At 40.1% G+C, this 14,161-nt stretch overlaps 2 protein-coding genes across 14 annotated transcripts in view; both read right to left on the bottom strand.

Moving 5' to 3' along the window:
* Window positions 1–2,159: 2,159 nt before the first annotated feature.
* On the bottom strand, window positions 2,160–6,790 carry LOC109465410 (ADP-ribosyl cyclase/cyclic ADP-ribose hydrolase-like). The gene is made up of 7 exons (XM_019762655.1): window positions 6,519–6,790; window positions 6,038–6,170; window positions 5,552–5,764; window positions 5,262–5,356; window positions 3,616–3,714; window positions 3,308–3,394; window positions 2,160–2,857 (listed from the first exon to the last, which is right to left on the bottom strand). Exons 1-7 carry the CDS (start codon window positions 6,713–6,715, stop codon window positions 2,695–2,697), a joined length of 987 nt encoding a protein of 328 aa, XP_019618214.1. The 5' UTR covers window positions 6,716–6,790; the 3' UTR covers window positions 2,160–2,694.
* Window positions 6,791–9,297: 2,507 nt separating this feature from the next.
* LOC109465406 (sialidase-like) overlaps window positions 9,298–14,161 on the bottom strand; it is a 22,261-nt gene continuing 17,397 nt past the window's right edge. For 11 of the 13 annotated variants that reach the window (XM_019762637.1, XM_019762642.1, XM_019762639.1 and 8 more), the window contains 4 exons: window positions 13,051–13,190; window positions 12,447–12,572; window positions 10,246–10,434; window positions 9,298–9,887 (listed from right to left, as the gene is read on the bottom strand). In XM_019762637.1, the coding sequence (XP_019618196.1) occupies window positions 9,723–9,887; window positions 10,246–10,434; window positions 12,447–12,572; window positions 13,051–13,190 (620 nt within the window). In that variant the 3' untranslated portion in view covers window positions 9,298–9,722. The remainder of the gene's footprint in view (window positions 9,888–10,245; window positions 10,435–12,446; window positions 12,573–13,050; window positions 13,191–14,161) is intronic. The other 2 variants (XM_019762640.1, XM_019762650.1) reach the window with 1 other exon arrangement.

Below are 14,161 nucleotides of genomic sequence, written 5' to 3'. Positions count from 1 at the left end.
CTCGGACTTCTCTGTTGGAGTCAAGAGCGTTGAAAATTTTGTCGGTAATACAAATAAGCTGGTTAACTGTCGAATCTCCTCTGATAAAGCCCGACTGAAGAGTATACAAAAGGTTTTGAGACATCAGATGATTATACAAATGTTTATAAACAATTTTCTCTAAGATTTTTGACAAACAAGGTAGCAAGGAAACGGGGCGATAGTTTGACACATCATCATGATCTCCTTTTTTATAAATCGGAACCACATTTGCCCGTTTCCAGGCTTCGGGAAAGACACCATGGCAAAGTGATAAATTAAAAACATATGCGATTTTATCAGAGATATAAGGACATATTAATTTAAGGAAACGGTTATCAATATTGTCATAGCCACATGCCTTTGATACATCTAAGGAAGAGACATAAAGTTCAATCTCCACAGGTGTAGTAAAACATTCTGAGAAGCGGACATCAGTAAGAAAATCTAGTCGAGGGAGGCTAGACTTGGAGTCATCTATAGTGGACTGGTCAGAAAAATATTTGTTAAACATAATTGCCTTTTCCCTAGAGTCGGTATATTTTATTATTGTTTATGATATTAGCCCTTCTAAATGTACCATTGCTGAGATATCGAATTAGTCCGGAATTAAACTGAAGCCTGCTGTTAAATAAACATTGAGACTATAGAACTAACCTAAGAACATGGAGTTGATGGTGAGATCTCGTCTCTCAGCGTCGATTTTCCAGTCCGTGGTGAACTCCACCTCCGCATGCCGTCCGTCCGTCACCACGTCAACTCTCAACGTCGTCACCTCAAAATTCTCCTTGTTGTTTATCCGCGCGGTGATCGTACCGTGTTCCTCGCCTCTCGTGTTCAGCATGCGTACGCCCTCCTTCTCAAACATTACCTTCATCTCCTCTGGCGTTGCTGTCGTCGCGAAGTCCAGATCTTGGGGTTGTTTCCCCATGAGGATATCGCGTACAGCCCCGCCAGCGATACGTAACTCGTACTCGTACTTAGCAAAGAGCTCCGACAGACGATTTAGCTCGGGGGTGAAGAGGTTTTTGAATTCTGGTTTATCGAGCTTCATGGTTCTGTTAGTATGAAGACTCTGTAGTGTTAGGTAATGTTGTAGTGTTTGTGGCCGGAGTCTTGTATGTTTTAAACCTGATGCAATACTACGAAATACCCCAGCAAGCATTGCACAATCAGAAGACTTGGTGTTGTCCTTTTGTTACCACCAACGTCTGAAAATAGATTTTTTTTTTCAAAACGATAAGCAATTTGCTCAACAGGCTTAAACGACAATACTGTCTGCTAGGGTTTAACGTTATATATTTTGTTCGTCAGACAGATTTGACAGAGGTTTCTGGCTTGGGGAGTTGCTACAGTAAGAAGGGGTTTGCCCCCCTCCCCTTATTTTCTTCAAATTTTGCCCGTTTTACCGGTCTATTTAACGAAACAAATCATACAATTTGCTCAGATAAGGTCCCAAATGTGTAAATCTTCTAGTCAATGGCAATGTCATGTTGACAAACGGAAAAACACGACAGTATGAATAGATTTTTCCCACCTGCGAAAGGAGTCACCGAAAATGTCGCATAGGCGCCGCCATTTTGATGTGGACGAGGTCACTTTTGTAGAGGGGTGAGTAGTATCAGATATTGTCGGTAGAAATCGAGAGAGTACTATAAAAAATTAGGCTTGGGTATTCGGGGGGGTTATTTTCACCAATAAAGGAGAAACAAATATCTTTATACCTGAAAATTGTCCCTTTGGGATGCTTGAAAATTCCATTTCTTCTTTACAAAAAAAACACTAACACAGAGTAGATACGCCCCTTCAGAATATATTGGTCTCTACCAAACTGCTATTATTGTTTCCTTTTTACCATAATACATGTGCTAGTAATTTCTAACTAGGGTTCTCCGAGAATTTCACCTATTTGTAAAAGGTTGTAATACTGTAATATGTTACACCAAGGATATTATACGTATGTAAAAATCATCACAGCAGTTGCCACCAATGAGTAGAGTAGAGTAGATCTTTCGTCTCGGTAGGAAGTTCTCTTCCACTTTGAGCCGCTCCTTGTAGTTTACTGCGTTGACATGGTCATCTTGTGGGGGTTGTCCAAAGCCCGGGGGTTGTACACCACTGGATGACTTCTCATGTGTTTGTCCAGTCTATTTTTAAAACTGTTCACACTTGGGGCTGACACCACCTCCTCAGGTAGACTGTTCCACCATGTTACTACCCTGTTGCTGTAGAAAAACAGCCTTTTGTTGTTGTTCACTGATCTTTTGTTTAGGCGTAAGCTGTTCCCTCTTGTTCTTGTTTTTTCTTGCATTTTTGGTAGGCAACCCTCTGTGTCCAGCTTCCCATGAATGTATTTGTAGGTCATGATCATGTAGCACTGTGGCTGTGACTAAATCTATACCAGAAAATCATCAAATACTAAACGTTACTAGATGAAAGTTTGTTTCTTTAATTGAACACATATGTCGCTAGGTCAGCACTAGAGTAGAGTAGATCTTTCGTCTCGGTAGGAAGTTCTCTTCCACTTTGAGCCGCTCCTTGTAGTTTACTGCGTTGACATGGTCATCTTGTGGGGGTTGTCCAGTGCCCGGGGGTTGTACACCACTGGATGACTTTTCATGTGTTTGAATGACTTTTCATGTGTTTGGATGACTTTTCATGACTTTGGATGACTTTTCATGTGTTTACCGTCACTAGCCACGCTGATACAATGATGACAGAAAGAGAGATCTTATACATGGTTATTTTGGGAGCGTTGCTTGTGTTGGTTCCATCAGTTGCAGCCTTGGTACAGGATTTACTGTTAGGATCGTCCACACACTGTAGGTGCCTCAGGAACCTGGAAGAGAGAGAGGGAGAGAGAGAGAGAGAGAGAGAGATGAGAGAGGGAGAGAGACAGGAGAGAGAGAGAGACAGGAGAGAGAGAATTTAGAAAGAAAGAATTAAAAAATTAGTGCAACAAAAAATATAACCTTGAGACGGCATAAAACGTACAAAAAGTAGGTTAGCGTTTAATAGTTTTGTGAACTTTCAGTCATTTGACGGTAACATGGTGTGGCTGAAAAAACAACTAAACTCAATCATAACTTCATGTAGATCATCAGCATTTCTTTATACGGTTTGCCGATGGGACGACTGCCCCTTGCACAGTACATGTACATTGCACTGAGTATTGAAAATCTTTACAGTTATACTCAATATAAAATCTTAGTCATGTAAAAATGTGTTTACTACAGACCACGTCGTATATATCTCTTCACCAATGGTTTAGCATGAGATAATTACTTACGGTGGATCATCTGTACAGTCCATAAGGAATCCGCGACGGCTCAACTCCTGATCCAGCTGAATTAAGGAGCCTTTTCCACACGCTTCTCTAAAAAAGGATCGAAGAACACAGCAAGATCATAGATTATTCTTTTCAAGTTGCGGGTTGAAGGCAAGGCGAAGGCAAGACGGTGGCAGATATAGACTTCCGAGCACCTTTGACCTTCTAAATGACGCCACACTTCCCTACGATCAGTGTGCGACGAAGGCCAAGAGATGCGGACATAATTTCGAAAACTTACCAAAATAAACTTTCAATAGTTTACACACCTGTACGGTGGAACGACGATAAGATCGTGCATCACCCAGACGTTGACTTTGGAGACTTTCTGTTGGTCCAAATTCGGTAACTCTTCCATTCCGAAGTAGCTACCGACGAAGAGAAAAAGAGATAAAGTGAAAAGACTACTGAGGGATTTGGTATATCAATACAAATGTACAACGTCAAAGAAACTCTGAGTGGCGACCAGTAACCTCTGGTGTTCCTCAGGGGTCTATTTTGGGGCCACTTCTGTTCCTATTGTATATTAATGATCTACCCATCACTGCAGCAAACTCCACTGTAGCACTGTTTGCAGATGATTCTAAATGCTACAGAGAGATTTGTAACGCTGTAGATTGTCAAAAATTGCAGAATGATATTTTCTCTATGTACGAGTGGAGCCTTCGGTGGGGGATGTCTTTCCATCCATCGAAGTGCAAGGTTCTCCGTCTGACACGTTCCAAGAGCCCAATAATTTTTACCTATCATATGTCAGACATCGTTCTATCTACAGTCAAAGATATGAATGACTTAGGGGTTTTGGCCCAAACTGATCTGCTTTGGAACAGTCACATTGTGAAAACAGTTGCTAGAGCCAATTCAACGGTTGGATTCATCAGACGCACTGTTGGTTATGAGTCCAGCCTTGTGGTGCGCAAATCCTTGTATGTATCATTGGCTAGATCTTTACTTGAATATTGTTGTCAAATATGGTCACCTCTGTCTCGCAATCTGATGTCCTTGTTGGAGGGCGTGCAGAGGCGGGCAACCAAGTTCATTATAGGTGCAAATGCCAATGCTTGTGAACTTGACTACAAGGCTAGACTAGCTCACCTCAACCTGTTACCTCTTTCATATAGGAGAGAGATCGCTGACATCATGTTGTATGTTAAGTCCACGGCTAATGTGTACGATTTAGACATGCATAATTATGTTTCATTTTCATCACGTCCAACAAGAGGTAGTAGGTCCCATATGCTAATGCCAGTTCGCTGCAAAACATCAACAATCGCTACTTCCTACATCCCTCGCTTGGTGGCTGAGTGGAACAGACTGGAAGTCAGAGTCCGGGACATGGGGGCTGTCGCTACGGGGCAGTCCGAGCTTTCAAACGGGGTCTTGTCAAATCGCTGACCAAGAGATTTAATGATCATTTTGTTACTGACAATCTCTGCACGTGGACGTCTGCTTGTCGGTGTGCCACATGTCTGGCAATAAGGCCACGGTAGACATGGGGCACTTCCACGGCCGGATGTACATGTGCAGAGATCTAGCTATTATGAAATTGTGCAATTATATATATTGTTATTATTGTCTTCTTACGATGTTGTGCAATATGTTTAATTAGTTTTAACTATGATTGATTGTAATGTCATTTATGTCTTTGGGGAGGGAGCCTGTAAAGGTGGTCTCCACCTGTTTCTCCCTTCCCTTCCACTTGTGGTAAAGCTTGAATAAATAAATAAATAAATAAATACATATAATTCATATTGCATGTAAATTAGGTTGGGGTTTTGTCATGAAAAAAAGATACAGTAACTGTAGTCCTTTAAACAGCTTGAATGGAATTAGAATATCCTGTTCTTAAATTTGGAGGTACGTGTTTCTACCTTTCAGAAACAGTTACTGATCGAGGAATATTATACTAACTAACCTTGTGTTCACGAAGGCATCGATTGGCTTCCCTTCCTGGTCTTTCCTCGTCCCGCTCAACATCACATAAACGTCACCTCGCGCTCTTTTGGCGAACTGCAGGACAAGTGCAAGTTCACAGGAGTGTGAGATACCGGTAGTTTTTCAATCGGAAACCATACGGGAGGGGGTAGCCTATTGAAATTAATATTGTAACAAGTTCTCATTAAATTATTTTTAATACCTCATGAATATTTCACAGCTAAGCTAACTGTAGTATATAGAGAGGGATTTATCAAACCATGAACTTACAGATCTGGAGGCCGCACGCCAGAAGGAATCCCATGGCACAGTCGGCGGACACTTGGGGCATGTCTTTTCGTTGTACCACGGTTCACTGAGCGACCCGCACCACCTCAGCCCGTTCAGTACATAGCCGGGGAGGGTGTCCTCTAGAGTTGTGTACCGGAGGCCGTCGTTTGAGTATTCGTGGGCAAGGACGGTGGTACCGGACCAGAACAGGGTCTTAAAACGGTCAAAATAACAGAAGTTAATGTAGAAGTGTACGGTTTTTAAATGCTGAACGTGCTGGGAAAGTATTTAGAAAAAAATACATGTGTTTCTATGTATTTCAATTCTGAGTCGTCACTTTTGAATTACGAAGTTTGTTGGCAAGTTGTATGGCGAAGGGGTTAAAATAGAGTAAGTTTAAAAGTAATAAAACCATTTTCTAATGCACGCCAATTATATTGGTTATTATGAAGCTTTGCTACTCATTAACCACATCTTTGTGTTTACCTTCTCCGCTGATGGCGTGTCAAATGCTGAAGCGCTGAAGAAATCGTCATAATAAGACGGTTTCTGGTCACAAGGGTCGCGGTTAGAGAAGGCGTGAAAAAACTTGTCCCACAGACCAGTACAGTTTATCTCCCTGTGGGGGCAAATCACACAACAGATTGTGCGAAAGTCTAGTCTTTATACATGATCAATACTGGGTGTTTACATTCGATGTTTTGGTGGCCGTCTGTAACCTTCTTGAGGTCAACAATGACTGGTTCTGCCGTAGCTTTTGGTCGGTCAAAGTCCGAACTTTGCCGGCCTTGTGATCACTTGATTTCCGGAGACATACAGTTGTACGTGTTTTTTAATCGCTGTGCGCTGAGCAAACAATTCGATTGCTCGATGTTGTTTTCGTAATTTTTAAAATAAAAAATGTAAATCTTAAGATTTGTATTGAAGTCATCTAGGCATTTGACAGCTAGCAAGGGGAAAAACTTACGGCGAAACTTTCCATAGTCGTTGGAAGTCCCAACACCTCCCGAGAAAGATCTCTTCTAAGTGAAGGGTCGTGCCATTGTTTTCTGTCAACATACTAGTAGACATCTCAGGCTCCGGAGGGAGCGCGCTCACCCTGCTGATGACACGCAGGGTGCCGAGAAGGACGAGCAACGAGAGAGGAAGTCTAGTGGCACCCATCTGTAGTGTCTGGTCAAGTGGATAGGCTCACATTCGAAACGGGCGGCCGATTCAACGTCACATGCTGGTAGTGAACTGTGGCGCGCCCCCATGCGGAACATTAACGTATTGCAGACCTTAGGTTCAGGATCAAAGTACAGTGTGCAGGATAGGTAACTATCCATTTTTCCTGGCACTATAATATTTAACAAGCACGCTCAGACATTCAGCTATACTGCATCTTAACCACCTTCTTTTAAGGAATTTCATAACCCCAAATTTGTGTAATAACAGCACAGTTTTCAGCACCACAACTTAGATTTCTATTAAATAAAAACTACTTTAAAAGCCCTAGAATGCACAGATTTGCAAAGAAAATTCACTGTTCCTACTCACACATATTCTACCACGTTAAAAAAAAAGAATACCACACTGAGTTGAGTTTTGGTACGTTTACTTCCAAACTAGCAGCTTACACTCTTGACTCTCGTAGACAAAGACAGAAGTATAAGCGACATACAGTGTGCAGGGATATGCTGTTAGCAATAACAAAGCAACACAAGACACAGAGTTTAACACATTGGTCTGTGTACATTTGCTACTGGTCCTACTGGCTCATAGGTAAAATATATACAGTTTGTATGCACTCATGATTTCTCGGTAAGACCTATATGCATCAAGGTAATAATATACTTGCTTTAATTGCACCTGCTACATAAACTGTGGACAAAGGAGCTACGCAATAGACACACTGGACGTTATCTTTGGAAATACATGTATGTGACCATCAACAAGAATAACATGTATCTCTACAGTCCATTAACATGTATGTATGGGCAATGCACATGGAAATGTTGATATCATGGCATGGATGTACATATGGCACAGTTTGGGAAGATTAGCCACTACTTCAAGAAAAATTACGTATGGAAGGGCATGTCTGACCGATCGCGATTTCTGACAAAATGTCTGTCAGCTTTCCTCTACTATCAACCAGTTCATTCAAACTCATCCTAACTTCTAGTAAGTATCAGCTACTACATGTGTATGACACATGGCCTGCTCATGATACACTGAGTGACACACACAGTCTTTTACAACCTGATGCTTTTCTCCTCATATCGTTGCCATCTTGTCTCACGTTTAGGACTTATATAGTCCTGAAGCCACTACCTGCTGTCTACCTGAGGGTTCACACTGTCTACTTCATCAAAAGTTTTGGCCATTTCCTGTCCCATTTTGAGATCAACATGCCTAAGTATTAATGGCAAGGGTATTGCTATACAGCAATTAACCTGTGTAACCTCCAACTTTGTAGTGAGATCATTTCTTCACAAAACTTCACTAATGGCGTTTGCATTGGATGGCTGTATTCAAAAGTCCTGTACTACATGCAAAGGTTAAAAAAGCGTCTTCCATTAGGAGTATGGATTCTATCGAACACTCTAATGGCAAGCAAAGCATATCTTATTTCAGAACAACTAACAGTAACTGCAGTACAAAAGTAATCATAAGTAACTGATGCAGGTAGGGAGTGGGGGGGTATCTAAGTCCTCAAAGGGTTCTGTATGAGAACTAAGGATACCAATTTTTGAACACGTATATTGAGTTGCAGTTCCAATGAGTTCCGCTAGGGAGCAGTAGCCAACAACCTCTTTTCCTGACACTCATCTAAACAGGACCAACATCATCTGTCTGTCTCCAGTGTTTAAGAATGGTAAGGAACATGCAATACTGCAAGAGGACACTTTGCGTTCTGTCATCACTGGATGTTTTTTATGTCCTTGTTTTACGCATAAGACTTTGAAGTGGAAGACGGTTGAAAAAAGTGGACCGCACGTCTAGAAATATTTACAGTTGAGTTGAAAACCATACTTGTCTGTTCCTTAGTACGTCACAGAAAAGACTGTAAAAGGGATTGCATAGAAATCTCCATGGCTAGTAGGCCTGACAGTATATATCTAGCGTATAGAAAACAACCTAAAAATACAACCCTTTTTGTAGAAAGTTCCCCTCCACCTGAAATGGAATCATCCCTATGAATCTAGGGAAAGTTCATTTTTGTAGGGGTGTTGCCAAGGGCACATATAATGCAACATCAATAGCCCCCTTTGGGCTATTAACTCCATTGAAATGTACCATCCCTTAAAGGCAACTGTCTGTATCTCACAATGTTTCATCAGAGGTAACTTTGCAGTTTTACAACACTTTTTTTAAATCTAATCATGAAACACATTAAGAAGAAACACTTTTGCCCATTTAAGTCAGGAGGGGGTCCAGTAATGCAGTGCAAAACCTACCCCTCCAAGGCACATTGGTTAGGACATGGTACAGTTTTCGTTTCAATGTCACAATGCTTGTCACATTCAATTAACCAATTACTTTGAATAATTTATCAAAAGAATACATAATAATAATAATTATGATACAAGTGGAATAAAGAAACAAATTCTACATCAAAAAAAGCAATCTGTTGGCTAAGGAGTTGCATACTCATTATGTTCTTGTATAAATCATATAGGAAGCAGAAAAATTGTATACCATATCATGTACATGTACGCACATGTAGCATAGGCTAAGTCAATGCATTTGACAAATTACTATTTAAATCTACAACTGCAAAAGAAATAATAATTTACAATCACATCATATTGGCCATCTGTACTGTCGTATATCAGCTAAAAATAACAAGTTATCAAAAGTAGCTTTCCGCTACACTCACTGTATGAAGTATACGTCGTACCAAATTCTTTTCTAAATCTTGGCCCAAAACCTTTTCATGTTGCACTTCTCTACATGTAGCAGATGTAACAAAGACTACAAAAATGATACAGAAGCAACAGTTGAAAAGGTCTTTGACACATTTGTGACCACTCTCTGTCCAGTTTGCTAGTTGTCGAGTCATTCAACCACATGTAAGTAAGAAGAATACTATATCCCTGGAAGAGCACATATTGAGGAAATGTAGAAATACCTCTCTTTGTATGGAAATCAGTACAAGTCAATAAAAAGAAAGCTGTACAGTGTGCTATACTGCTACTGTTGCTTTTTTCTTGGAGGCTTTCTTCAGTTGTTTTTCCCTAGCCTTGAGCTCCTTCTCCGCCATCTTGCGTTCTTTGGCTACCTGGGCTTTGATTTCTTTGATTTTCTTCTTGAGTAACGAACGGTCGTTGCTGTTTGACACACCCAAACCCTGTGGAAATAAGATATTGAAATCTAGTAGGTCAGGTTTTGATTCTTAAACATTATTCAGCTTTATATACATTTAAAACTGATGCCATGGTAGTGTTTTATACTTCTTAGAGAAAGCACTGGTGCCATTCGTGTAAATCTAATCTCATTATTTACATTTGTACATGTATGTCAATTTACAGTAAATTGTGAAACTTTCACAGTGGTTTTATGTGTTCCCAATGACCAGGTGTGTGTATGCAGAGTTGTTTCAACTGCAAATTATAAGTACAGTGAAAACCTGCTTTCCTCCTACTGTGAAAGAACACCACCACAAAAGTTTCACGATGTACAGTATTTAGGTCAGGAAGTCGAGTTACCTTCAACTTCGACCCGTCCAGCTGTATAAGTGTTTGACCGGTGACGTTTTTGGCCTGGAACTCGGGGACGTACTGGTCCAGCTCGAGCGCGGTCAGCCACCTCAGAACCTGCTCGTTACCCCAGTCCATGATGGACTTGTTCTGCCAGTGGTGAGACTTCACCCCCTCACTACTGCTGGTGTCCATGGGCTGGGGTGGGGGCACAGGGCAGAGGTCATTATCAAAGGTAAAGGGTCAGATGTCAAAAGTCATTACCAAAGGTAAAGGGTCAGATGTCAAAGGTCATTATCAAAGGTAAAGGGTCAGATGTCAAAAGTCATTATCAAAGGTAAAGGGTCAGATGTCGAAAGTCATTATCAAAGGTAAAGGGTCAGATGTCAAAAGTCATTATCAAAGGTAAAGGGTCAGATGTCAAAAGTCATTATCAAAGGTACAGGGTTAGATGTCAAAAGTCATTATCAAAGGTACAGGGTTAGATGTCAAAGGTCATTATCAAAGGTACAGGGTTAGATGTCAAAGGTCATTATCAAAGGTAAAGGGTCAGGTGTCAAAAGTCATTATCAAAGATAAAGGGTCAGATGTCCTAGTCAGAAGTTCTAGGCCTCTACAGTACCAATTTGTTGCAACTGATTCATATACTTGGAAACCACAATGTGTAAACCAAAGCACCGTGTCACCTTAAACACATGAACATGTAAAAACTTGTGCAAAGAAAAAAGGTTATTTTAGTGACGACCTTAAGGTAAAGGTGTTAAGTTACTATAAATGTGTTACACCAACAGAAAATTATGGCCAAATAATTGTTATTAGATACATGTTTTTGTAATCATGCATTGCCATTATAAAAAGTTCAACATGCATGAGAAAATGGGTGGAACAAGAATGAAAGCTGACATGAGACCATGCTAATTCTCTTACAGACACATCTTTTTCCTAGAATAAAATGATCATCATTGATGTTCACAAATGTTAATAAAAGAAGATACATGTAACATATAGAGGCTTCATAAAGATAAACTCATGACATAATGGCTCCTGACCACAGATAAAAGATAAGGCCACACCAATTTAATTTGTTGGTTCTCGGATTTTTTCAGAAAAAATATGAAGCGACAGGGCGAAAAAAAATAAAAATAAAAACAGGTCTAGGCATCCTATTATAGGCTTAAATGCTACGGAATGAGCTATGAAGTCAACACAAAAGGTTGGGTTAAAATTTAAACATTGAATTTTGAACTTTTAATCAAACCACTGCAATGATAGATGGGAAAACTGTAACAATTAGGAAGGAAAGGACTTTCCTCAACTGTTGGGGGCAAAATATGAGCATTTTTCAGTTGATACAGGACCAGAATCAATTTCTTTTTTTTGCAAATCAGAAAAAAAACGAAGAGGCGAATCCGAGAACCAACAAATTAAATTGGTGTGGCCTAACAATGTGCAGGTATGATAACAATCAGTTTTCTTCAATAAGCATTTTAGTTTTGTAACTAACATACACAAAATCAACTTGACAGTCTAAGGAAGGAAAACTTGTTTATTAGTAACAACTGCTCACCGAGCAAAGAGCTGGAGAAAAGACGAAACACTAAATACATCACCGAGATTTATATAATTTGTTAGTAACAAAAAAATACAATATACAGCCTCAGTCATAGCAAAAAATGCAGTATCTGATATCACTTGAATAAAAATATTATAATGCTTCAGCCTTTTTGGGTGCTAAACAGATACTGCATTTTTCCCTTCACCCTAACACCACATTTAAAGCAATATTATGTAAGATTTTCACTATTTTAAACATTGTTGTTTTACACCTTGGTTCATAATAACAATTTGGGCAGTAAAAGATCAATGTTGTTGCGCCACAAAAACGTGTTGGAAGCTACTGAAGATACCCGAACAAAAGCCGCTGTTTCTTTACATTCTTTTTAGGAGCCTCCTAAAAATACATCGGGCCTGGTGAAACTTATTCTTTGCTATGCTGAGTCACCAAAAAAGCAAAATAGTGATGCTAATATGTTGAAAGTTATTAAAAATGACAATCTAGATGAGAAAAATTCAATTATTAGCATTTACAATTTTGGGCGCAAAAATCTTACATAATATCACTTAACATTGTTGCAGAAAAGTATCACCTCTCCACCACCTATAACAGTACCAGTAGAGAAAACACCAGAACTGAGTACATGAATCATTACCACATCACTATCATGATCGGGGGTGAGGGGGGTGGCAGGAGTGGAGGGGGTAGCTGGTGTAGAGGGGGTGGCTGGAGTCCCGGGGGTGCTGGGTTCCGTTGAGTCCTCGAATTCTATCCGCGGGTCCTGTTTCAGAGGTAAAACATCACTACACTGTGGGGTACATGTAGACATGCATTTTCTGTCAAACCTAAATTTCTACCTTCAACACAAAACTACACAATAATATACTGCCTAAAAATTACAACTACAGGAATATGTAGAATCCTTGTAAAGATTGAAACATAGCAAGTACTGTAAATCACTGTGTTTTCACGGTACTTTAATATTCGTGGTTTTCGCTGTCGCTTGTACCGTGAACAAATAATTCGCCAACTTTCTTTTTGCTGCACCTGCCGCCACTGCAAACATATTATTTTAATAGTTCCGCCAACACGTCCATTTTACTCCGACCGCAAACATAAAGTGATTTACAGTAAATGTAATTATAGCCAAAGATGTGAATGTCCAATACAAGATTACATAACACAGCTGTAAATAGTCCTATTTTTTCTGCCTGTAATGTTTTTCTATCTCCGTTACTGTGTAATGATAAGTTGTATACCTCAGTGTTGAAGGTGTAGGAGCCTTTGGAACCTTTGGAACTGTACTCTGAGACCATCCCCACCAGGCTGTCTGATAGGGTGCTTGGAATGCTGCCTTTTGTTTTGGCCAGACCAGGACTGAAGCCAGGTATGGGGGAACCTGTGTGAAAACAAACAAACAACAACAACCCTTTAGTGTACATGTAAGTAAAACAAGCTACAAAAAATCTGAATCAAAAATATAGTTAGAAAAGACAAAACAATGAAGTTCTGAAACATGGTTTGAAAAAGAATCAAATTGTGAACCTTCAAGCTACCAGTATGTAGACTAAGTCTTTCTCCAACAGTTTTGATTCCTTGTGTAAGAAAACCCAGAGTCTATCTGTCCACTGTACATATTCATGCTGTAACACAAATTTCCATGCCTAGATATTGCTGGCCTAGACTAATCGACCATAAAAAATGTGCCAGTACGGATCAAATTTCCGTCTTCAAAAATACTTCCTCTGCTACACCAACCTCAAAACCTACAACCTCAAAAGAAAGGAACAAAATTTGTTGTAGACTTATACACTTTTTCTTAATTTTAAAACCAATTATTCAGTATATTTCAGTTCATTGGTTAGCAATAGTATAGTCTATGGTAAATACATTTGATTTAGCTGAAAAAAGTGTCACCGGCTGTTTATATATTCAAACATACATGCACAAATGTATTATACAAAATTTGCTTTTACAGTCAAACCTGTACTAGCGGTCACCTTGGCAGTGCGGTCACCCGGCCATAGCGGTCGGTTTTTGCCGGTCCCTTGAATTTTTCCCATTGACGTAAGCATTAAGAATCGCGTATATAGCGGTCACTGTTCAACGCGGTCAGCGGTCACCCCATTACGGTCCCGCCGGCTGTCAACACCGCCGATAGCGGTCACGGCTGGCCGGCCGTTACCCGCTAAGCACCACGTACGTAACACCACCCGACCTCGGGCTACGGCCGTTAGGACGTTCAATCAAGCCTTGTGATAATTTTGTGGCCGCTACATTATTAAAATGTGAACTGAAATTAGACTCCAGATGTGTATGAAATAAAGGAAAACTTGATTTTGACACGAAATTTTTGCGGTCGCTCGTGTT

Source organism: Branchiostoma belcheri, unplaced genomic scaffold (assembly GCF_001625305.1).
Source record: "Branchiostoma belcheri isolate BF01 breed outbred unplaced genomic scaffold, Haploidv18h27 scaffold15, whole genome shotgun sequence".
Lineage (NCBI taxonomy): Eukaryota > Metazoa > Chordata > Leptocardii > Amphioxiformes > Branchiostomatidae > Branchiostoma > Branchiostoma belcheri.
The sequence above is the reverse complement of the archived record's forward strand: the minus strand, read 5'-3'. Positions and strand labels throughout refer to the sequence as shown.